Here is a 23913-nt window from a genome sequence, read left to right on the forward strand (position 1 = left end):
ACCAGAGAAATTAAGCAGTAGCTTAACAAAACAATCTGAAACTTGAGAACTCTACATTTATTTTGCTGGTAATCTACAGAACAGTCAGTTCACCAGTAAAATTGCTGTTAATGCAAAGGAAATCCATGAACACATGATTTAGTCATTCAATTCTGCTGTTGTACCTGCTGCTCGCACCGTGTCACCATTTCAGAGGATGGTTTCTCCACCTGTGCTTTTTCAAGTACTTTCAAGAGCTCTCTGGAAAAGAAAACATTTCTAGTGAGAAACATAATCAGAACATAATACAGCTTTAAAAAGAATAAAGTCATATAAGTTTGTTCTTCTTTGCCCTTTATTTTTTCTGAAGAATTCTTTTAACTATCACCTTCTCAGTGCCACACAAAAGACTAATAGTTTAGTTACCAGCCATACGCTGCTACCAGTAGTGGAACTTCATCTTTGACATGAAGAACTATACTTGTCAGGAAATTACATTTGTCATGTTAATTGAATACATGAAAATGAAGGGCTGTTCCACATTGGATAAAATAAAAAAGCCCATTATGTAATTATCTCCACTCAGTTGGGGAAAAACACCTCTACAAACATGATTCCCATCTGAATACAAAACCGAGCATAAAAAAACACCACAATGAAGTCAGATGAAAACAAATCCCACCACTAATTGAAGCTTACTTTGAATTGTTTTCTTTGTCTTCTTGTAATTGTAATGTTAGTTTTTCATTGTGTTCTTTTTCTGTTTTCAGGAGTGTCAAAAGGTTCTAGAATATCAAAATATATGTTGTTATAACAAATTACAATATAAGGTCTTTAGAATAATTTAAATTATAATCTGAAACTCCTAAAATGAATGAAAAAAACCCACAAAACCTTAGATGGGAACAGAAAGATATTTAGCTTTGTCCTGGACAAGTTCAAAAGTAAACACTTATTTATATTAAGGAATTAGCTCTTTTCACCTGCCATTGATAATGATTTCGTATAGTTATAATGTTCCTCAATACCCGAGGCTTTAAAGGGAGAAACCAGAATTTTCAACTGTAGATTAATTTGGGGAGATTTTTCAAATTCTAACCAGTGGTTCAAGATATTAGGTTATAAGGAATTTAAAATAATAATTTTCAATCTGTCAGTATTCCTTTAAACACTAAAAAGGAAAACTTAACAAGCAAACTTGCTGAGCAGGCACAGCATACACTGCAGAAAAGCAGGCAAAATCATTCGCAAAAGCCCTTGAGCAACCTTACTGCTGTTTTGCAGTCACTGCAGTCTGACAGGCTCTCAAGGACAGCATCAACTAAATTGCAGGACAGTGATCCACCACAAAAAGGCACAGATCATTTTAACAAGATCACATCCACTATGAAAATTTTAAAGAAACTGCTTTGTAAAAAGAGAATAAGTAAGCTAAGTCTTAGCTAGCATTGAGACGGAAGGTCACCAGCATTTCAATGGTAGGATTCTTTTACAAAGCAGTTTCTTATTCCTTTACTAATTCACCCATTTGCCTCAATGTTTCCAGAGCAATTTCTTCAGCCAAAAAACAATGTATCAATGCTATTGGATATTTCTTGTAGCCTGCATTGCAAAAATCTTGCAGTAAGTTTTAAAAAAGATTCTGCATAGGTCTTCCAAATGAGATCACCAGGAAACGTATATTACTGTGGAAGCTATTTTTGATGATATAATAACAGGAATTAAACAATCTGATTACATGAGTAACTGTATCGAGTCTATTAAAAGCCTTGAGTCTTACACAAAGCTCAGTTTTCATTGCTTCTGCTTCTTGTTTTCTGTCCTCCAGTTGTTGCTTCAGTTGATCTGTCTCAAACTTCGCTACTTCCTGCAAATTATCATAGTCATCCTGCAGGCTTGCTTTTTCTTCAAGAATCTTTTCGTGTTCCAGCCTTTATAAAAAAAAAACAAAAACAAAACAACCCACCCACAATATCAAGACGAAGGTTTGTTTCATTATAAAAATACTCCAATCAATTGTATTTTAGAATCTTCAGATAATACACAGAGTACAGTCATTTTAGAAAGAAGCATCTGACATAAATAGTAAATTTTTTTAAACGCGGAAACTCTAAGTATATGAAGGGAATTTAAGTGGCAGTGGCAGAGAAGGCAGAGTATTCTGTCTGATCCCTAGAAATAATTTACTTCTTACAAAATTCTATAGAAGTTTCAGTGAATGTCTCATAATAGCGTCCACTTTTTTTTTTTAAATTTTTTTTGGGTTTTTTAGCCAGTTGTTGGACAAAAAAAATTCTGTTAGAATGATCCTGAGTACCTATGTCTGCTTAGTTGATATCTGGGTTATTTATCCCACATAAAATCTTTATATAGTCTGGGCAAGTCTGGGTTATTTTCCTCTAAATTGTTGTCTCAAAAACTTATTTCATTTGATCTTTCACAAAAGTAGAAGTTATTAATGGAGAGTCTATAGAAAGAATACCCTCCAAAAAGTCAGTACTTCTGCTAACACAGAAGGCATAAATGAAACAGCAATATTTAAATTTCAATTCCAGGCTCCCAGTTTCACAATGCATCATTCAAAAAATTACTTCAGCTAAGACGTGACCCACTAAAATGCAGTAACATAGTTAAGCCTACCAGGAAAAAAACCCCACAAAACCGAAATCCCCCCAAACCAAACAAAACCCACCATAGAATCATTTAGGTTGGAAAAGACCCTTGGGATCATCGAGTCCAACCATCAACCCCACTCTACAAAGTTCTCCCCTCACCATATCCCCTAACACCACATCTAAACGACTCTTAGACACATTCAGGGATGGTGACTCCACCACCTCCCTGGGCAGCCTATTCCAGTGTCTGACCACTCTTTCTGTGAAGAATTTTTTCCTAATGTCCAGCCTAAACCTACCCTGCTGCAGCTTGAAGCCATTCCCTCTTGTTCTATCGCTAATTACCTGTGAGAAGAGACCAGCACCAACCTCTCTACAATGTCTTTTCAAGTAGTTGTAGAGAGTGATGAGGCTCCTCCTCTTCCTCAAACTAAACAGTCCCAGCTCCTTCAGTCACTCCTCATAAAATTTATTCTCCAGGCCCTTCACCAGCTTCGTTGCCCTCCTCTGCACTCACACCAGCACCTCGATATCTCTCTCGTCTTGAGGTGCCCAGAACTGGACACAATACTCAAGGTGTGGCCTCACCAGTGCTGAGTACAGGGGGACAATCACCTCCCCACTTCTGCCGGTCACACTATTTGTAATACAAGCCAGGATGCCATTGGCTTTCTTGGCCACCTGGGCACGCTGCTGGCTCATATTGAGCTGCTTCTCAATTAGAACCCCCAGGTCCTTTTCTGCCAGGCAGCTCTCCAGCCACACTTCACCACTAACAGAACTCAACCTAAGTAAGTCGCACTAATAATTACGAATCTCACTGATTTGCATCTCCCAATAACAATGTCAATTATTGCATACTACATAGCGAGCTTTTCAGTTTTCGGTAGTGAAGCTTCAGTTTATTTTTGTGGTTTCTTTCTGCTGGTATTTTTTGAGCAGCGTCATGTCACCTGCTTCATGTGACCAGACTGAGAAGTAACAGTTTAAGACTAAATTGAAGAAAAAACCAAACAAAACCAAAACAAACTACCCCTCTTCAGCTACTTTACTTTTGGAGATCAATAAGCTTACAGGTATATCCTACTTAATGGGAAAATGCTACAGCAAGCCAAAATTAAGGAAGCCTCATTTTATTTTCTTTCTGCTAATTTCACCATGTTCCCCCTCATCGCCCTGAAATAGGCAAGGAAAGAATTGAGGAAAAAAAAAATAAGCAAAGGACAAACATAAAATAACTTTAAATAAGAGATGTAAAGTGCAAGTTCCCATGTAGAAAAGAACTATATCAGTGGATGCATCTAGAAGGGAGGTTAAGGCATTTTACCAAACTGCCAACGTACCTGACACTGTCCAGCTGGAACTGTACATCCATATGTCTTCCAGAAAGCTGACTCATTTCTTTCTCTTGCTTTTCCCTAAAGGCACTATATTCCAGTTTTACAGCAGACAGTTCCTTGTCTGCAGACTGCAGGACAATGCGCAAGTCACAGACTTCACTTCTTAATACTGTCGAAAGCCAAACAAATATTTCACATGTTATTTGGAAAACTGTGCTAGATACAGGACGCGTAACACTACAGAATGTCCTGGGAAAGTCTCACAAAACTTTACACATTTTCAGAATTAACCTTGAAGGTCACACACAAAAAGAATTTCTAAATGGAAAAGGTCAATGAAACATCAACTTTAAGAACTAAAGAGTACAGGCACAATCAAAAACATTCCAGATGATATCAGTGCATTTCCATAGACCAATAGAGGATTTTCCCTTTATTTTCAGTTACTATTTTTCTTATAAAATATTGTATCCTGTACTCCCTTCACATTCAGCATTAACAGGGAACAGTTATCAATATTGTATACCATGCAAGACTGGGCAGAGAAAAGCTATTCTGCAAGTATTAGAGATTTTTTTTCTTAAAAAAAAATAAAAATCAAACCAGTATGACTTTAACATCTTAAACCCAAAGTTACTCAGCACTTGATATTGTTGCTTCAAAATACTAAGACACCTCAAATGGAATTTCAGTGTTACATCAACTTACTATCAGTCTTGCTTTGACTGTCTTGAAATTGCTTCTCAAGTGATTTTAACTGTTCAAGGAGCTCCTGGCGCTCTTTACTCCAGTCATTCCTTTCAGATGAAAGAAGCTTGAGAAGAGAAGTAAAATTTTTAAATGGAAGAAAATGTAGAAGTGGCTACGTCACAGAGCGGTAACAATAATAATGTATTAGAGCATTTCATCAGCTAATTATAAATACAAGATGCATTTTTCTTTAAATCTGATGTTTGGTTATTCTGAAATCCATAGAAGTCCAAGAAAAAAAAATTTCAGTATAACTGAAGAAATGACCTTATCTAAAAAGTTCATTTAAAAGCAACCCACAGCACAGGAGCTGAGATCTACTTCAGAAAAGAGCTACCAGAAATGAGACTGATCTGGCAAAAAAACAGGCCTTATTTCCTTTTCTGTGTTAAATCAGATCTAGTGATTAAGGAAGACTTTTACATATTTTATAGAGTAAGGATGTTTCGGTTCAATTCCCACTGAAGCAAGTAGTATTTTCAGCATTCCAAAGTTTAAAATTTCTTTGTATCTATTGCTGTTTTCCAGAAATCATGAAGTTTGCCAAAACCAAGCACAGACATCTTGAGTGTCTATTTGCTTATATTTAAGATCAAGCAGTCTCAGAATCACAACATTTAAAACAACAAACCCCCCAAAAACCACAAACCTGCAGTGTTGTGTTAAATTAAGTCCTTGTCTTCCTGCACAGCCCTAAACTATGATGCTGTGTAACTTTTGAAAAAGTCAAAATGCAAGTAACACTACAACACAGTAGTATGAGTGTGGTAGTTATCACCTTGTCATATATACACACACTCACATTATATTGTCTTATATTGTTCTCTCACCTCTTGTATTTGTGCAGAATGATGCTCCAGTTTATTAATATGCTGCTGGAGTTTTATATTCTTGCTTTCCTCTTCATCCAGCTTTGTCTGCATTGTGCTCAGTTGCTCCTGTGACACAACAGACACTCAAAATTAGAACACCCACCTTCCAGTATTCTCACATGCCATATGGCAGTCTGTGCATATTAAATATAAAAGTGTCAACTACTTTCTTTTTTTGTGACCTGAATGAGCAGAAAACAGAACATTCAAAAATAAACTGGTATCTTAAGTAGCTGATTTCTCCTATTGCTAAGTAAACTGCCAGAACACAAGAAAATCCTTCAGGGAATACATAGACCAAATCCAATAAACACTTAGTTTTCAGACACATGTTTATCTTGGAGAAGTAAGGCTTTAAAAAGGAGTTATTCAAAATATACACTAGCTAAATTCCTTACAGGATCTCTGCACCAAGGTAAGCATCAAAGAGGGGTTTTGGCTGTTGTGCCAGGGTTTTACACGCATTGAAGTTAATTCCAGCTTCTAGACAGTAGCTCAGATAACTTCAGAGCACTCCTCTCTGTGAGAAAAGACCTTCCCTGCCTTTTAGGAAAGATACAAGACAATTCAGGTATAATGGTGGACAAGCAATATGTGGCAGGTTTCTTCAAATAATGCATTATATATTAAGCTTGGGTATTGTTCCAGATGTACATGTCACCAGAGACTTATAAAGAAGTTTCCCTGCTTACAGTATTCAACTCTCAAATCCCTTTCAATATTTTAATTCTAAATCCTCTTAAGTAAAACATATAATTAGAGAACTCTTTAGTGAAGCCTTAAGTACTCATCAAGAGCTTCAGTTTCCCATGCAAATTAAAATATACTGGGGGGAGGGGGTAGCAGGCAGCAAGTATTTCATGCCAAAACCCACTTTATAATAAGGTTACACACACTTCAGTTTTTATTCACAACATTCACCTGTGCCACTTTGAGCTCCTCAGCAATGGCCTCATGTGCTTGTTCATTCATCTCTGGGGGAACTGGCTCTTTCAAAATGTCATCCATCATCTCTTCGGAACACTGAAAATCTTCAGAATGATAATCTAAGATTTCTGGGCTTATTCGTGGCACTAGGCGAGATCTCAGCTGGTAAGCTTTTGTTGGAGTGGTTATGTTCTGTTATAAAGATTACAAAGCAGTCTTTATTTTAAGTGGAAAATTGAATTAAGACTTTGTCTGGTATTGCATTTCATAGTTCTATAAGCAAAAGAATGAAACAAAATGCTTAAAGTGGTTAGTTCTAAATCACTACACTTTTTCAGATTTGTCATGTGATTACAGTAGCAGTCATTCTGTAAGTATTTCAGAACAAAAAAGCAGCTATCTGCTTTATCACATATGGATTACACACTATAACACTGGTTAGGTTAAGGCATCATCCAAATGAAAGTCTGTTCTCACACAACTCAGGAGTAACTATGAGTGGGTTTAAATAAACTCATTCTCGAGTGGTTTTAAATAAACTCATTCTCATACCTTAAGAGTTTCTCTATGTAGCTTATGTAACTGAGACACTTCTCGGCGCTTGTGTGCTTTGGTTGCTTCCAGAATGTTTTCAAGATGTTGGTTTGCTTTCCGAAGGGATTGAAGTTCTGATTCCAGTTCCATATGCTTTTTCCTGTTTAGGAAGTATTTTGTATTTTACTACTGTCAAAACCACTCCATCACTATGGCCTCCCATCAGTAAGAATAAGCTGCAGTATTGCCAATGAGTAAACCGCAGCTGAACTCTTGCCCAAACATTGAAATACATTATTTTGAGAAGAAAGCCACCACTGCTGTATTAAAAAGTTTTTAAAAAAAGTATATTAAAAAGCTAAGAAGCTTATTTGGGCTTGCATAATGAAGCAAGTAGATGGATAACTAAACTTGTCAGAAAAAAAATCCATTACACGGTAAGAAATAAGCTGAGAGCTCTGCAATTCCTTTTATGAGAAAGTGATATCACCCATACCAATATGGTTTTAAGCGTTTAAAGTGTTATCCAGTTATATGAGAAGTTTGAACTGGTGCTTGCCAGGATTAAAGAAAATCCCTTAAGGAATTTTTTTTTTTTGTAAGTGCTGCTGTGTTAAGATTATTTTGCCCTCTAAACTGAAAACCAGCAGCTGAGCAGAAATTTAGGAATAATTTCTGTTAGGTATTTTGCAGAGCTACATGCTCGTACTGTGATAGTTGGCCTTACTGACATAATTGTAGGGTCAAAGTCTACAGATAAAAGAAAATATACTATTTCATCTTTTGGCAGTTTAATGCTATCACTTTCCTCCATGTTTTTAGCATTTGCAACAAAACTTATGGAACAGAATAGAACTTTAGTTCTGACTGCTAGTGGACAACAGAAAAATTAGCGTATATTGATTTTGTGAAATTATTAAACTTTACTCTTATCCAATTATGGCATACAGTTACACTTGTATGTAAAATTAAGCATCCCGTTAATCTGAAACTAGAAATGAGTTTAAAATTTAGTGAAATCCAGAGGCGAAACCAGAGGCTCAAAAGCACACTTCTGTTTGACTGCACTCTGCTAAAAAAAATGTCAGTAATAGATAAAAAAAATGCATCCATACTATCAAGAAAGATAGATATGCACAAAACATGGAATATATAAAATAGGAATATATCGAATGAGCAGGAAAATAAAGTAATTAATATATGAAGATATAAACATACAAGACAACAGACGGATTGTGGAATTGAAAAACACAGCAGATAATGTTACAATTTACAAAGTTCATAGGATTTGCTACACAGAAATCTAAGCATAAAAATACGGATTTGTACAATTGCCTGAATGAGCAAGCAGGACAACACAAAGCTATTTTGAAAAAAAAAAAAAAAAAAAGAGTAGGGAGGCAAAAATGGAAATATCTTGTGTGCAGTGCTTTTAGAATTACACTCTAGATTCACTGAAATCAAAACCCAGTGATGTTGTGTACAAGCTAAAAAAAATAATTTAAAAATAATCAGGTCCTTTTTGTCTTCCAAGTTCACACTATGTTTGCTGGAAATACAATTCTTTTTCTTGTATCTCCAGTAACTGGACCTGAGTTTTTCAGAAATGGGGTTAATCAAGTTAAGCCACATATAATTCACTTGCATATGAACATATATATACACACACACTGAAAGTATTACTCAGACCTTTCACATTATATTGTGCTGCTCTCAAAGAGAACAATGACAGTAATTTCTTTACTACATTAGTAAGGACAAAGGAGACCCTTATCTCATGTTTAGATGCCAAAGCAAATGAACATGACTATTGACACCATGTCTTTACTCTAATTTGAATTAAGTCTCTGTTCCAATAACAAGTCTCAAAATAGTGGTATTATTGGCTTCTTGAAAATATTTTAAGTGGAGACAAAAAAATTTACCAACAGGTCAGCCACAATGTTCTGGGGTGCTTAGATGCTACGTTTAGGTTGACTCAAACTTGCAGTCTTCAAGAGGTTATATTAAAAACTACTGTCGCAGTAAAACAAAACACAAACCCCCAAATACTCCTCCCCAAACCCCATCAACTCTTAGTTCCTGTCACTGCTTCTATCTATAATACTTCAGTTGCTGAAAAATAGTTGCTCAACGTGGAAACTAAGCCAAACTCTCCCTGTTCCATTAAGCAGGTGACTATCAGAATTCCAAGGTGTGCACACCTCCTGCATGTTGTAAAGCATTGTTTTGCATCTTAACATAAAGAAGAGCTTTCAGAAAGACAAAGAAATCTGCAACAGTGCAGACATGCCTTCGGATTGCATCACGATTGTTCCCTAGTCTGGGAGCAACTGAGTTCAACAGGAACATAATCTGTGTGCATGCCATTCATGCTGTCTCACATGCTAAGAACATACTTAGACTGTATATTCAGGATCTGAGACTAGCTTTAAAAAACCCAATATAATTATTTAAAAACATTTCGATACCAAGTTTCAATACTCACTTGGTTAGCTCTTTGAATTCTTCATATTCTTGTTTTGAACTTGCCAGTTCACTTTGAGTCTGTAGCAGGCGTGCTTTCAGCTTTTCAGATGCCAATGAGTTGCCTTCCACTGATATGGTGGCAGAATATAAATGATGACCTAAAGAACAAACATACACCCTCTGAAATCACAGAGTAGCTCAAATTATTGTGAGTTTTGCTAAAATGAAAGCATTTGTAGGCTTTTGAACAGCATAGCAGCAACTGAGATTGAAAAAAAAAAATGGGTATTAACAACAATCCACATGTAAACCAGTAGAATAATTAATATTACTGCAGTCTTCATAACAACTTAGGACAACAGCTTGAGATTATGGATGGTGTTCACAAGACACAAGAGAATCCAAAATTCCTTATTGCTCTATTTGCTTGAAGGCAAAAGTGAATAAAATGAAGTCAACCTGTTTTATCAGTTTTCAGGTATCTCTCTGAAGAAGGCAAAAATATGTAAGACAGACAACATTTTCAACACTACGCTGCACACAACAGAAATACAGTAAGCTTACTTAGCTGAAAAAGATCAGCATGATTTTTACCTCCAGTATTTTTCTCTGTGGCTGCAGCTTCCAAAAAAGCTTTTTCTAGTTCTGCGATGGTCTGAGCATCGATTTCTTGGGCCTTTTTAACTGACTGTAAAGAACGAAGTCTTTTATTCTCCTCTCTGAGGTTATGGTTCTCCATGGCATACTTTGCAATTCGTGGGTGTTGCTCCATCTGTGATAAGCAGTATTTTATTCAACAGTTTTTGTTTTCCCAACAATACAATACATAACTAGCCGTTGCTCTACTACTTTTAATAAGCATTACATTGTAATAGACAAGGCGGAAAAAAAAAAAAGTATTCCGTACAGTGGTTAAAACTGCCCCATTTTTTTTTTACTCCCTTGGAATCTGCTCTCAAAAGACAGTGGGTTTACATCTTATGTGGTTGTTCTTTTACTGGTAATAAAGCAGTACAGGCTTTTCTTTCTGCTCTTGACATCCCTTTTCAGTTTCAACTTTGAGCTTTGATTTTCTTAACACTGTCCCTTCATGTCATAGTAATGTTTCTATAGTCCTTTAATGACTGTCCTGACTTCTGCTCTGTTTTTTTCCCACCTTCACTTTGGAGCTCAGCTATGAACTCTGGATTCAAGCTGGTTTTATAATACATCTACTCCTTTCTCCTACTTGTGCTTGAAGGAAATTGTTTTTAAAGATTTGCCTTCTCTCTTGAGCTTCTTTGTTCTTCAAAACTGCCTCACAAATGGTACCACACCTACTTGATACCTGAATAACCCAAAGCCTCCTCTCCTGAAACCTTAGATACGTACTTTGCTACTTGCCTTCCTCACACAGCTCCAGGACAGCATCACCCCGATTGGCCCACCTAGCATGTGTTATAACCCCTCAGAAACCTGCCCTATTACTTGCATCCTGCTGTCTTTCCCTTTCAAAAGATGTCATGGAGGTTAAAAGTCCCCCATAAGACTGAGGATTTGTGATTTGGAGACTTCCTTGAGTTGCTTAAAAGAGACTTAGTCCTCTACCGAACCCAGATCAGGTGGCCTGTAGCCATCTCCCACCATCACATCACCCTTACTAGCCTCTCCTCTTATGTAGGCTCACAAGCTCTAAACCCACCCATTGCCCCTTCCATAGGGAAACTCCATGCATTTGAGATGCTGCTATAAAGGGACCCACAACCCATTTACCTTTTTTCTGACTGGCTTTCCTAAAAAGCCTGTATCAACCACCACAGAACTCCAACGCATCAGCTCTTCTCACAAAAGAAAATTGTTCTAGAAAGGAAAAGCTGAAGACTTACCTGTTCTCTGAGTGTCTGCAGTTCTTCCCTCAATTCACTGAGGAGATCATCTTGCTCTTTTGGCAATAAACTTCCACCAGCCTCTTTATGTAATCTCTCCAAGCGAATAATATGGTCTTCACGGAATTTAACTATCATTTTATTGGACTGAATAAATTTCTCCTTCTTGGCACACAGATCTTCTAGTTGAGCAATTTTTTCTAATAAATTCTTAGAAAGTAAATATACAGATTGGTGGAAAAGTGACAGTTACACTAGATGAATTTTTAAGGTACATATACCTCATACACAAATCACGCAAAATTCAGTTAACAATAATTTAGTGAATACACAGACTATCATTCATTTGGAGCAGATCTACAGAGATCAACAGCTCGTACCAAGAAGCCAAATTACACACTATATGGCAAAAACTTTACTTAGAAGCTCCAGTATGATCCTGTAGACTAAGTATTTGGTTAAGCACATCAGATGCACCCCTGGAGTCTCTGTTTGAGTCCCTTTCTTCAAAAAAAGAAAACCCCAAAACCCAACCCAATATTTTTGATGATTCAGCACTGTGCCATGACTTGAACGAAAGCACAATAAAACGGGGATGACTGGGAGGTTTGCTTCAAAAAACACACTGTTGATTCAAACACTCAAAGATGTGCTCAAAATTAAGTAAACCAGAATTTTGTTGTTCTGTTCAAATTTTTTATTAGAGAATCCAAATAAAACCCCACCGCTTAAAACTAAACATACTATGAAAGCTATCCTATGGCTTGTCTGAATTAGAAAGATTTTATCTTAAATGTCATTTGACTTTTAAATAATAAGGGTCATTTGACCCTTATTACTAAACCTTATATCTTTGGACAGAGTATTTTCATTCAAAAACAAAGAAAAGTGATGAAGAGAGTCAGTTCCAATATGCTCTCATCAGATAGTAAGCAGAATGCACTTAGAAATACTAGTGCTTTCTCACCTTCTTTTCACCTTCTGATTTCTCCCAGAACAACATTGCTTCAAGAAAGTTGTTCATGTAATTCACGTTGTTCTTACATTTTTCAACAGCACCTGTAGAGTAAGTCAAAGAAACAAATGACATATTTATTAAAATACCAGTTAGCCAGGTTTCCCTAAATACATAACGTGACGGTTGTGTAAAGAAAATTTAAATAAATTCTTTGAACAACATAATTCCTCTAAGATCATGCGCTGTACCCAGAGCAAAGAGGTTTAGACTTAGTCACCTGCAAGTGCTGATAAAGAACAGTCATTACACGTAATTGTGTAATTAACAAAACTGTTCAAGCATTAAATGGTTTTACGATGAACTTTTATTAAAATAAAAGAATCAGTTTGTTCAGCTGAGTATATCTATAAAATGCAAAACCCCTCTGAAATCAATTTGATAACACTAAGCGATTATTGGCAATAGTATTACAGTTTGTTCATATTAAGAGTGGACTAACTGGTTTATGAGATAGAAATTCAGGAAAATAAGTGTAAGTTAAGTGGACAATTAGTGATTTAATCAGGAAGGAAAGTGTCCATACAAGGATTAAAAGGTCCTAAACTAATCCACTTCAGAAACTAATTCAAAATAGCTCTCCTGAATATCCTCATGCAGGCAAGACTACTTATTTATAGAATACCAATCAGCATAGTGTCTAGGTGCACAGTAACTATCCTATTGTAATTTAATATATTTTATTAAAATGCCATCGTGTTTTTAAAGTAGCTAGCAAGCAGATCTCATATTTGTGTGATCAAATATTACAAAGAGAATTTAACTGCATAGACTAAACACAGCTGTAATACTTTAGGTTCTGCATAAAACCTCTCTTCAGTGTTTAAACATAATCTGCTCTCCCTCAGAACTCTATCACAAATCTAACAACATGTTTGAGCCCTCTGTCAATATTCGTATATTCACTGACAGTGAGTCAGTGTCCCACATAATCACTGACTTGTTTTTACCGGTTAAACGTGCATGCTCACAGAGAAGTAATTTTTCCTTAGGAAAACTCAACCACAGCTGCTTTATATTAGACAAGTCTTTAATTTCTGTAGTAACTTCTATTTCTTAGCAAGGTCAGGAAAGAATTGACTCAGGGTCCACAGCAGATCACAGAGTTACAAGACCATGTTTACAACCTTGTAATCGAACAGTACAACGTAGCACATTTCAGTGAGATGTATACATAGTAGAAAGCTATGCTGGCATCTATATTGCAGATACAGTGGTCTAGTGAAAAGCTGCTGGAAGAAAAAAATTACTTATTGATAAAAACCCCATTACCATCTTACATTGAAACTGATCTTTTATTGAAAGGTAAATATCCTTCTTAGGATCTTCCTGAAGGGGCAAAAGGGGAAGAGGGAGGGGGGGGAAAAAAATCCATTACTGAGCTTAAAAAGAATGCAGATTCAGTGGGCATTATCGACACCATATTGTCCTCCCTCCAGCTTAAATGTACCAGCAATCACATGTAAACTTTTGGTTACTTAAAGGATTAGGCAGCGTACCTCTTACGAACTGGAAGTGTATTCTAGAATAGAAATATAACCCTGTACACAAACTTATGAAAAGGAAGAAAATAAAATCATGTTAACAATTTCTGCAAAATATTAGATAGAAATACAGGCAATAGGATCCACAAGACAAATGCAACCTCTGCAGGTCAGTCCCTACAAAAGTATTAATTGTTCAGAAACTTAATGAATTACATAAGGCTCCAACACTCCATGCTAAAAAAGTAGCAAGTTCTCTCTCCCCTCACCCCCAACTCTTACCTTGTGATACAGAAATATCATGCATAGATGGCACTGAAGTAAGTTGAGCAAGCTGCTCTTTCAATTTCTTGACCTCAGCTTGCAGTTGGCTCACATTTCCTTGTGTGTCTTCGTTTACCACAGCCTTTCATAAATATGTTAAGAAAAAATTTGGAAGAGGTACAAATAAAAAAATCTTATATTTTACAGGCTACAAGAAAAGTCAAAGACTGCAAAACAACAACACTACTGAGAAGTTTTCCATCTTAGGAAAGGAAGAACTCATGGGAAAAGCACTGGTTTCTTAGTAAATTGAACATTAAGTTGCACTTTAGTTAAAAATATCAGTTAAAAAATTTAATGTTTTCTCTGGAGCTTTTTCGACCAACAAAGCTAAGCAGCTCACATCAAAGGCAGTAGTTTCCAGCCAGATGCCAACATACATTCAAAGTCCACTCAAGAGAAGTTATGTTTTGGGATTTAGCATATATAAAAACTAGATGCACTAAAATACTATTGAGTCTAATATTTTTAATGATAATTTTAATTTTTACTACAGATTTACTTACTTTTTCCAATGAAGTGCTCAGAGAACAAGCAATGAACACACACTATTATCAGTTATTACCTAGTCCCCAGCTGTTGTCCTCTATTCATAATCAAAAGCAAACAAGTCCTTTTCAAAAATCATTTGCCATAAACATTTAGGAAAGCAAATTGAGGTATTTAACATAAGTTATACTTATTTAAATTAGTGAAAGGACAAGAGTATTTCAGTGAAGTTATCCTGTTTGCAGATGTGCAGTTTAAATGACAAGAAAGTGTTTGTTGCAAAAATAAATACATTGAATAACTCTCTTACCTTGTTTTTAATTAACTTTGCTCGCTGAGCAAAATTAAGGGTGGACAGTGTTTCACCAAAACACCTGGATCCTGGATGAACATTTGCAATTATGCATGTTTTTGCATTACCACCAAGGGAATCCTATTTAAAAACATAGAAGTTGTCTTTATTTGCATGTTTTTGGCTACAGCAGGAAGCCATCACCTAAAAGCTACTGCGTATCACTTCGAACAAAGTACAGAAGGGATTTTATTCAACAAATCTCCATGCTACTTAAGTTTCTGAAATTTTATTTCAGACATGGGTATAAAGGATGTGGCTGTAAATAAAGACTTTATTTGGGTTTTCAAAATCCTGATTCTATATTACTAATCAGCAATTTGAGATATTTGTTACAGATGAACAGCAGGGAGAGAAAAAAAAAAGAGAATAAGGTAGATATTTCACTTTAATCTCGGTCATTAGCAGATTGGTATTTGCGCTATTTTGAACATCATCTAGCTGGCTGATTGCTCCAACCTATCTTCTGGTGGCAACTGCCAAAGAAACAAAATGAAAAACCAACAGATTCTTGACCAAGGATATAAAAAGAACCTCTCATGCATGTCTTTTACATGCATGTCTTCAAACATCTCCATGCTGTTAGATAAGTAGCTTTCAAATCTCTGGAGGAGGGAGCAGTTATTCCTAAGACTCTAAAAGCCCATTCCCAGAAGCGCTCAAGGCCAGGCTGGATGGGGCTTTGAGCAACCTGGTGTAGTGGGAGGTGTCCCTGCCCATGGCAGGGGAGTTGGAACTAGATGATCTTTAAGGTCCCTTCCAACCTAAACTGTCCTATGACTCTACTACAAAATAGCCCAACAAGCCTCAATGGCATTCTCTCTGTCTAGTAGAGAAGGTAATGTCTGTGGATTTCTTTGCAGTACAACCACCTTAAAAAAAAAAAAAGAAACACTTAAAGTAACAGCTCATACAGTTGCAATTCTCTCATTTGTCTTCCAATTTCCATGTATTTCGGGTTGCATTGGAGGAACGTAATTCTTCAGAGGTTCACTATTTTAAGATATACATGGAACAGGGATGGAATGATTGGGAAATTTTGCTGTGATCACAAAAATACTGTGTTGTAACACAAATACTATATTAAGTATAGGTACTATATTATGTTACAAAAATATATTACAGATATTGTTCATTACTGTTCACAGAATTTTGGTGAGTGCTGGCAACCAACAAATCTTTGACTGCTTCCATCTTTGTTTTCTGTTCATCTTGAAAAGAGCCCATAAGCTCTCAGGTAGGAAACTGTAAATTTATCCAATTCTGAACATCATAACAACACTTAGCGCACATAGGCTAATTCTGGAAATCCTGTCAAACATTTCAACACATCTCTAAATATTACATTGTGATATACTGTATTTCCAAAATGACAGGGATGAAAACATATGCTTCTTTTTCTTTAAAACTTGCAAATATGTAAAAGGAGATTATGAACATAAATAAATTTCTTGTCTGCAGTTGACAGCAATAAATCAACTAGAAGTCTCATTAGATAAAAAGATATTTTTCAAGCTTTCTACTACCTGCCCAATATTGAAACAAATTTTTAATGTACCCAAGTTCAACTTTTTAGGGTAAAAAAAAAAACCAAACCCCAAAACAACAACAAACCACCAACCCAGATAAATATTTTTTCTACACCCCAAGGAGCATATAAAACCCAGAGGATATAATTACCCGTAACAGAAAAGTGAGCTTGGAATCCCGGTAACAAATGTGTCTCTGTTTGCCATTACCCACATCAACGAGTGCTGTGATTACTTGGCCCAGGCAACTTAGTGATCGATTTATGTTACCTGCTTCCTGAAAAAAAAAAATACAACAAAGGTGAACAGATTTGGTGAACGGAGGAGGACCATACATCTGAAAACAGAAAGATGATACAGATATTACAGAACTAACCTTCAACCTCAGTCCTTCTGTATGGGTGTCTTTCTGTCTCTCAGATCCTGCCAAGTCTACCAGGTTGAGCAGGGAGGACCGAATGTTAACAATCTCGTTGTTTTTCTCCATGGATTCCACTGTGATAGTGAAAACGGCATGTGATCTTGAGGATTCTCTGTTCATTGAGGTCGATGCTACACGACGGTTTCTCCAGCCCATAGTTAATACCTAAGCATGAAAAAGATGTCAAATAATACCAAGTATCTCAGACTGTATTGAGTACTTACAGGTAGGTGACAAACAGTAGTAAGCATATTTCAGCTTTCAAAAATATCAAGGACAAGGACTTTTTCCGAATAGAAGTCTTTTAAAAGTGAAAAAAATATAGCTACAGTCCAACTTAATAAAAACACTAATTATAATATTCACTACTTTCCTTCAAGAGTGCCATTGCTGTTTGAAAGCATAACATATCCAATACTGGTGTATGTTAGCAGTACATAAGGAAAAAAATATTTAAAGTCACAGTAGTATTATGTGTATGTTTCTCATTCCTGGAGAAATAAACCTGACAATTCCTGCAATACACATGCTGCCTAATTAGCAGGAGACATAGTTTTCTGTTGCTATTTCAGAGATGCATAGGGCAAGCATTAAGGAAAGAGTACTGTAATTGCAATTCATATATTCCACGCTCCAGAACTATATGATTTCTCACATGTGTGGGATAGTCAGGAAGCACTGCCTAGGAACAGCTTTTTACACTGTTTCTTGGAGGATGGAGATAGGGGAAGAAGGTGTCACAGACACTGTGCAAAAAAATATGTGCTTTAATCAAAGAGGAATATTTACCAAATAAGCATCAAGATAAATAGTCCAAACATTAAAAAGTGACAAAAAATACCTGGTATGCTTCAGCAGCAGATGACAACACCTGTTCAACAGCACCATCAACAAAGACTCCCTTCTTGATGTGTTCTCTGAGAAAGAGTCCAGCTGAAGCAGAATCTAGCAAGTCAAATATCTGTTCATTGTAGATTTCAATAAATGAGCATTTGCAGAGAAAACTCTTTCCGCTGCCAGCCTGAAAAACACAGTAATTTACACTATAAACAGATTGGTTATATGAAGTCTGGCATTGTATGGCAGTGAATATCTTTTTTTACATATCTAAAGCTACTAGTTTGCATATATATTCTGCATACTATACATTTCTGATGTCCAGATGACAACCAACCCAGATGACAACCAGAAACCTAGATGCATTTTTAGACTCAAAATACAAGCACGCTTGAGTCTGAAAAAAGCTTACTATAATTCAGTATAGTACTGGACACAAGCATTTCTCATTAATAAATGTGATGCAAGACAGCAATAATCCTGGAAGCTTAACTGCCACACACCAGGCTTACCAAACAGCCTTAGCTAATCTTTGAGACATTACTGTGACTGCAATAAGTAGTATAAAATAAATGTACCTTTTCTTTTTCACGTTCAATTAGAAAAAATAAGTATTCAAAGCTCCGTGGAATTACACCTCTCAGACTGTGAGTGAAATTATCAGAATCAGATGGTCCTAAAGAGATTTTTAATTTAAAAAAAATATTAATTAGTACTACTCAAGAACAATGGTTGATCTTTTTAAGATGTCATTACAGAAGACTTCAGCAACCAGGTTTTAGTCAGTTTATGGCAAAACCACAGAAGACATGCAATAAAAATCAACTTTCAAGATCTAAGATAGTATTCCATAATGAGATTTATATGTAGTCTAAATGATGCTTGTGAAAGTTTATTTTACCTGTCCATAGGTTACCTAAATCTGAAATAGTATAAACTACTTAGACTTGCGTATAAAACACATGCAGATGTGCAGATCCATCAATGCAGCTATTAGCCCTTATTTGAAGAACCACAAGGATGGGGTAGGTTTGTCTCCATGTTTAATTAATTTCTACGTAGTCCTTGAAAACGTCGGCCAAACTGGTTTTGGTTATTCCAGTAACTTTCTAATGTCAAGTACAATATTAATGCATTTAAAATCACTACTGTATGAAGAACAAGATTACATGGGGATCCCTCCACATACAGAGGGGCCCTTAGTTGGGTAGGAATCAGTTATTTTGAAAAACTCACTGTATTTTAATATGGAAGACCCTTGCATACTAGACTATTTTTCTACACATGCAAGGGACATCAGCCAAAAAGCAAAACCAGTAGAATACTCATTTTTGAGAAAATTTAGTAAGAGTGTTTGATTTAATTTAAAAGCTTCTGTCCTGTTAAAAACAGAAAAAAAAAAAAATCTATATCTTCGAAAAGACAGAGGAGAGTACCTATACTTCACTCTTGTGATATAAATCAAGAACAACTGCACTGAGCACTACACCATTCTTAAACCTTAAAATTACCTGCAGGAAGACAAAACTCTAAATCATCCCTGGTGTTTAAGCGAGACAACATCTCAACTCAAGACAAAAAACATTAAGAAACCGCTGAAAGATTAAGCTCTCTGATCCACTTACCCATCATAGTAAAGGTTTTTCCTGAGCCAGTCTGGCCACTAACAACAACAAAAAAAAAAGGTCAGATAAAGTTTTATTCTGGCTCAGAATATTTTATTAATCTGCATTTTTAAGGAGAACTTGCAGCTTAAAATTAAATAAGAAAAAGTCTTCTAAAATGAAGATAAAAAGAAACAGGCAAGCTGAAAAATCAGTAAGCTAAAAAGGTATAGAAATAGAACAGTAAATTTGACCATGAAATTGAGTTAGATAAATCATCTTTTTTCTCCCCCACCACTCACCATTTTCTTCCAATTTCTGTTGGAAAGGGAAATAGCGGAACTTAACATTAAAATATATATATTAAACTGTTTTTTGGGTCAATCTTTTGTGTTTTTTGTCACTCAGTAGTGCACATAAACCCAAAATGAGAAAAATACTTTTAAGTTGACTCTCTATATATATATTTTTAACCATAGTTATTAATCATGCTAGAGAAACTTCAGGGCAATTTCACTTCATTTTTCCACATTTGTATATTGTAACAAAGTAGACCTCCCTTCAGTTTTGCAAATGCTGTGCTAGGCTAAAAAACCCAGTAAGGTTTTGATTAAATCAGTCCTTCAAGTTCACATTTTTGACCAAAGTGCTTACTCCGGTTTCAAAATGAAAAAATATTGAGAGTTAATATAATGATATTCATGCTAAAAGTCATAGATATATTTCTACCTTGAAAACATTTTGAAAGTTAAAATTATCATTCATGAGTTTTCCCACAGGCAGCTAAGACTCACTAAAGAGTTGAGCTGGCCAAATATAAAGCTAAAGTGATTTTCATTCTATTTTACTACGGACATACTGAAAACAACTAGCTTTCTCTTTAACAGTACAACAATGCTTCTAGCTTTTAGACAAAAAAATAGTAAAATTGAAATGAGTTTACAATTCACGTTATTGACCACAAGTAGTAGAAGCATAATACCTACAAATAGATTGTTCCGAAAGAGGAGTAAGAAGTACTTTTCAATATTGCATAAACATTCCCTATATTGCTCTGCACTGAGGAAGCACTTTCAGAGTTTACTTAATGTTAAGAAGGCTCTGCCACTTAAAACCACAACTACTCATTAACATAATCTCCTCAAATGTTGCAATTGCTATAAATACCATTACATGACTTACTATGCAAAGATGGTTCCATTGTAGCCATTCATACAAGATTCAACAATATTTTTGGCCACGCTTGAGAACACTGACTCCTGGGGACAAGAAAAAGAGAAGGCACTTGACACCAGTCATTTAAGTATCTCTTCTTTCAGTGTTTTCTATGCTATAACTTTATAATGTATAAAATAGACACATTCCTTAAAGTTAGACATGTATCATGACCCCTGGAGCTCTCACAGCAAAACAATACATCCTAAGTCTTTGTGACAGAAATCACTCCCTCTGAAAGAATTTTATTCCTTGTTGATAACTGAAAGAAAAATAATGAAATTCAGCATCATAGTAATGGCTTTCAAATCCATATTATGTTAATTTTAGTACAGTGGTTTTGATTATGTTATGGGATTGATACCATCAGTAGGTCAACATCAAGCCTATGACACACAACAAATCTAGCTAACTTTCAACATTTGCCACTGCACAACGGCATTTTCAACAAATCTGCACAACTGTTAGCCTCATCTATTTTCACGTATTTCTCTTAGACCTGCAAGAAGAGGCTAGCTACAAATAGCAACCTACAGTGGGCGGGTTTTTGGGGGGGTTTTGTTCTGTTAAACAGAAGTTAAATGGAACTGAAGTCTTAGAGGAATTAAAATTGTGTTCAGAATCTCAAACACAATATTACAAAAATTAAATAGAAGGATTTGCCTTCCAGTATTACCTGTCCCAGATGAACAAAGCATCTGTTTAAGAGGCAAATGTATAAGAAGGAAATATAACTAATAGAATATAAACTTGTAAGTTCCTAACATACAAATCACATTGTTAATATCAGCTACTTTTATATGTTTGTCTCAACGGGGGGGGTTATTTCCCGTCTATGGTATTACAGTAACATTTCCAAATAGAAGCTTCGACTTCAATGCAAACTTTAATAAAAAAATGCAGTAAAGGTATTTGACAGCAGAATTTAGTGCAACATTTCTGTACTACAACTACATATTAGCAATTTGACCACTGCAAAAAGTAAGACCTAAGGCATTACATCTTTAGAAAGGTTTAGTGTAGCAGTTGCCAAAATTTGTGGAAAACTGCGGTACTGTTAAGAGATTCCGAAAGTTATTACCTGTGTTGTTTCCATATTTGCAACATAATCAAAAGTAAAGATCTTTGGCTCAGGCTTTGAATGCAGACGGATGGTATTTGATGAAAGAACAGATAAACACAAGCCTTGATCTCCATCGGTTAACGCAGTTCCCTCTGAAGGGGGACGTACCCTTACGTAAACTTTGATAGCATCACCTTCAACACTAAATGAATATTTATGCATTAGATTACTTCGAAATAGATCTATCAGCTGTTTGGCAAAATTAAATCACAAAAATCAGATTAAGCATGTGAAGTCATACAATACAAATAAAACTACTTCTAGCTGTACACATCAATTCATTACAAGTCAAAGATTTACTAAAGGTAAAAAAGTGGCAGATTTAAAAGAGAACATTAAGTTAGTGGAACTTATTGCTGTTGCATTTAACTTCAGCTCTAAAAGAACAGATTTCACAGTGGACTTGAGATATACAAAAAAAGTGTTACAATAAAGGTTTTGGTAGTTTCTAAGGCTATGGGCTTCAAGCATCCTTCTTACTACTGGAAGTTATAAAAGACTTTACAAACAGTGCAGATGATGCTACGTTCCAGCAAGAAAGTTACTAGCATTTTTCTTTGCTGCTTGCAAGAAGGGAAATAACAATCAATTCTTGATCCATGAGTCAAATGTAGTACAGCAGCACGTACATCTAAAAGCTCCGTAACCTATTTAATCACATTTATCAGTGGATGCACCAGTAAATTTAGCTTGAATAAGCATCTGTGTATGACTATTACATTAAAGCTTTGAGGAGTTCTGGCATAAATACCAATACACCTATGTAATATTAAAGAATTAAATTCTTATACGAATGGCAGCAAACGTGGATTTGCTTTACTTCATTCTTTCCCAAAAGGCAGTTATAGAACGAGGGTGTTATAACTGTTATTGACTTTTACTTTTGGTAAACAAGAGAAAGGAACAGAATAGTTTTAAAAGTGGGGGAAGGACTTCATGACTGAAATGTGGGGTTGAGGAGTGGCAGAGGGAAGGGGTAAAAAAAAAAGAACAGGAAGCAGCTGAGAAAGGGAAGATGTTACACAGGATTTAAGATACAAGTCACTAACTTGCTGAATATTTTTTCATTAGATAATATAATTACGAGTTGTGGCTGAAACTGTTTATATTTGGAGGAGGGGTTTTTGTTTTAGCTTAGGACTTCCTCATAGAATTGAAGTTCCTCATGGAGTATCTCTCCAGAGAAATTCTAGAGTCCAGCTACAGAGTTAGTGGACAAATAAGAATTTACTGCATGGCAGCATTCCAAGGGGAATCTGATGCCTCAGAACAATGCTTTTATTAAGAAACTTTTTTTTAAAAAAAAAAACCTATAAGGTAGTTCAGAGAGAAAGGCAATAATCTTGTGCAGGAAAACGCTGAATGAAAAAAACTCTACATAATTTTAGGGAATTATACTAGGTTTTGTTTGCACTTTTTGCGCAATGCAATTATTCATATGTAGGAACTGGCCAATACTACTTTACCTAGGTGAGTTCAACAAAGGTAATGCAGATTCACGTAAATCTCCTATAAAATAAAAGTGAAACACAAAAAAGTTAAACAAGATAAAGTTATTGCTCAAAAAACCCCCATTTAAATAGAAAATACTGTAAGCAGTGCTGAGGGAGATAAAGAGAGCGCCTTATAAATATCCGTTTCATGCACAAATCAGAACCACACCAAAATATTTAGTAACTATCTTCCTTTGACAAAGTTTGCAGTTTCTGAGAAAGGTAGAGAAAGCTCCAGTCCCACAGTGTGAGCATGCACACACTTGTAAATGTATGTGCAATGAGTAGTCTCTTAAATTAATGTACATAAGGTTTTGCAAATGTGTTGGAGAATTAGGAATACAAGCATTAACAGCATTCTACATTGCCATTATGTTTTAAGAATTGCTAACTCACTGCACTAAAACTACAATACAGCAGGAAATAGTTTTACTGACATGACTACAAAAAAATCAACTTTCTAAACCGGCACAACTGAGCACCTATATTACTTTCACTTTTATGAAGTAATATTGAGCACTCTGTAATGCATACAGCTCCCCTGCATATATGAGCATTGTTTTGCACAGCTTCACATTTCAAGGAGATGGCACACATTACCCCATAGGTAGATATGGTGACTTATTTTTTAATTAAGGGTGAATCTGACATGAAGTTATTTCACATGGGTTAGTCA

The 23913-nt window shown here is 35.7% G+C and overlaps 1 protein-coding gene across 2 annotated transcripts in view; it reads right to left on the reverse strand.

Moving 5' to 3' along the window:
* The window catches only part of KIF15 (kinesin family member 15), a 40467-nt gene that overhangs the window by 15400 nt on the left and 1154 nt on the right, over positions 1-23913 (reverse strand). Inside the window, exons 2-23 of one of the 2 annotated variants that reach the window (XM_074575243.1) lie at positions 23211-23253; positions 21703-21886; positions 20589-20665; positions 19428-19465; positions 18381-18478; positions 17807-17986; positions 16921-17130; positions 16696-16821; positions 14974-15096; positions 14133-14256; positions 12319-12410; positions 11352-11561; positions 10081-10258; positions 9506-9644; positions 7036-7177; positions 6478-6675; positions 5515-5622; positions 4643-4748; positions 3938-4103; positions 1760-1910; positions 679-764; positions 165-240 (exon numbers count right to left, since the gene is read on the reverse strand). In XM_074575243.1, coding sequence (XP_074431344.1) covers positions 165-240; positions 679-764; positions 1760-1910; positions 3938-4103; positions 4643-4748; positions 5515-5622; positions 6478-6675; positions 7036-7177; positions 9506-9644; positions 10081-10258; positions 11352-11561; positions 12319-12410; positions 14133-14256; positions 14974-15096; positions 16696-16821; positions 16921-17130; positions 17807-17986; positions 18381-18478; positions 19428-19465; positions 20589-20665; positions 21703-21886; positions 23211-23253 — 2855 coding nt within the window. Of the gene's footprint in view, positions 1-164; positions 241-678; positions 765-1759; positions 1911-3937; positions 4104-4642; positions 4749-5514; positions 5623-6477; positions 6676-7035; positions 7178-9505; positions 9645-10080; positions 10259-11351; positions 11562-12318; positions 12411-14132; positions 14257-14973; positions 15097-16695; positions 17131-17806; positions 17987-18380; positions 18479-19427; positions 19466-20588; positions 20666-21702; positions 21887-23210; positions 23254-23913 lie in introns of both variants that reach the window. The other variant, XM_074575242.1, reaches the window with a different exon arrangement.

Source organism: Larus michahellis, chromosome 2 (assembly GCF_964199755.1).
Source record: "Larus michahellis chromosome 2, bLarMic1.1, whole genome shotgun sequence".
NCBI lineage: Eukaryota > Metazoa > Chordata > Aves > Charadriiformes > Laridae > Larus > Larus michahellis.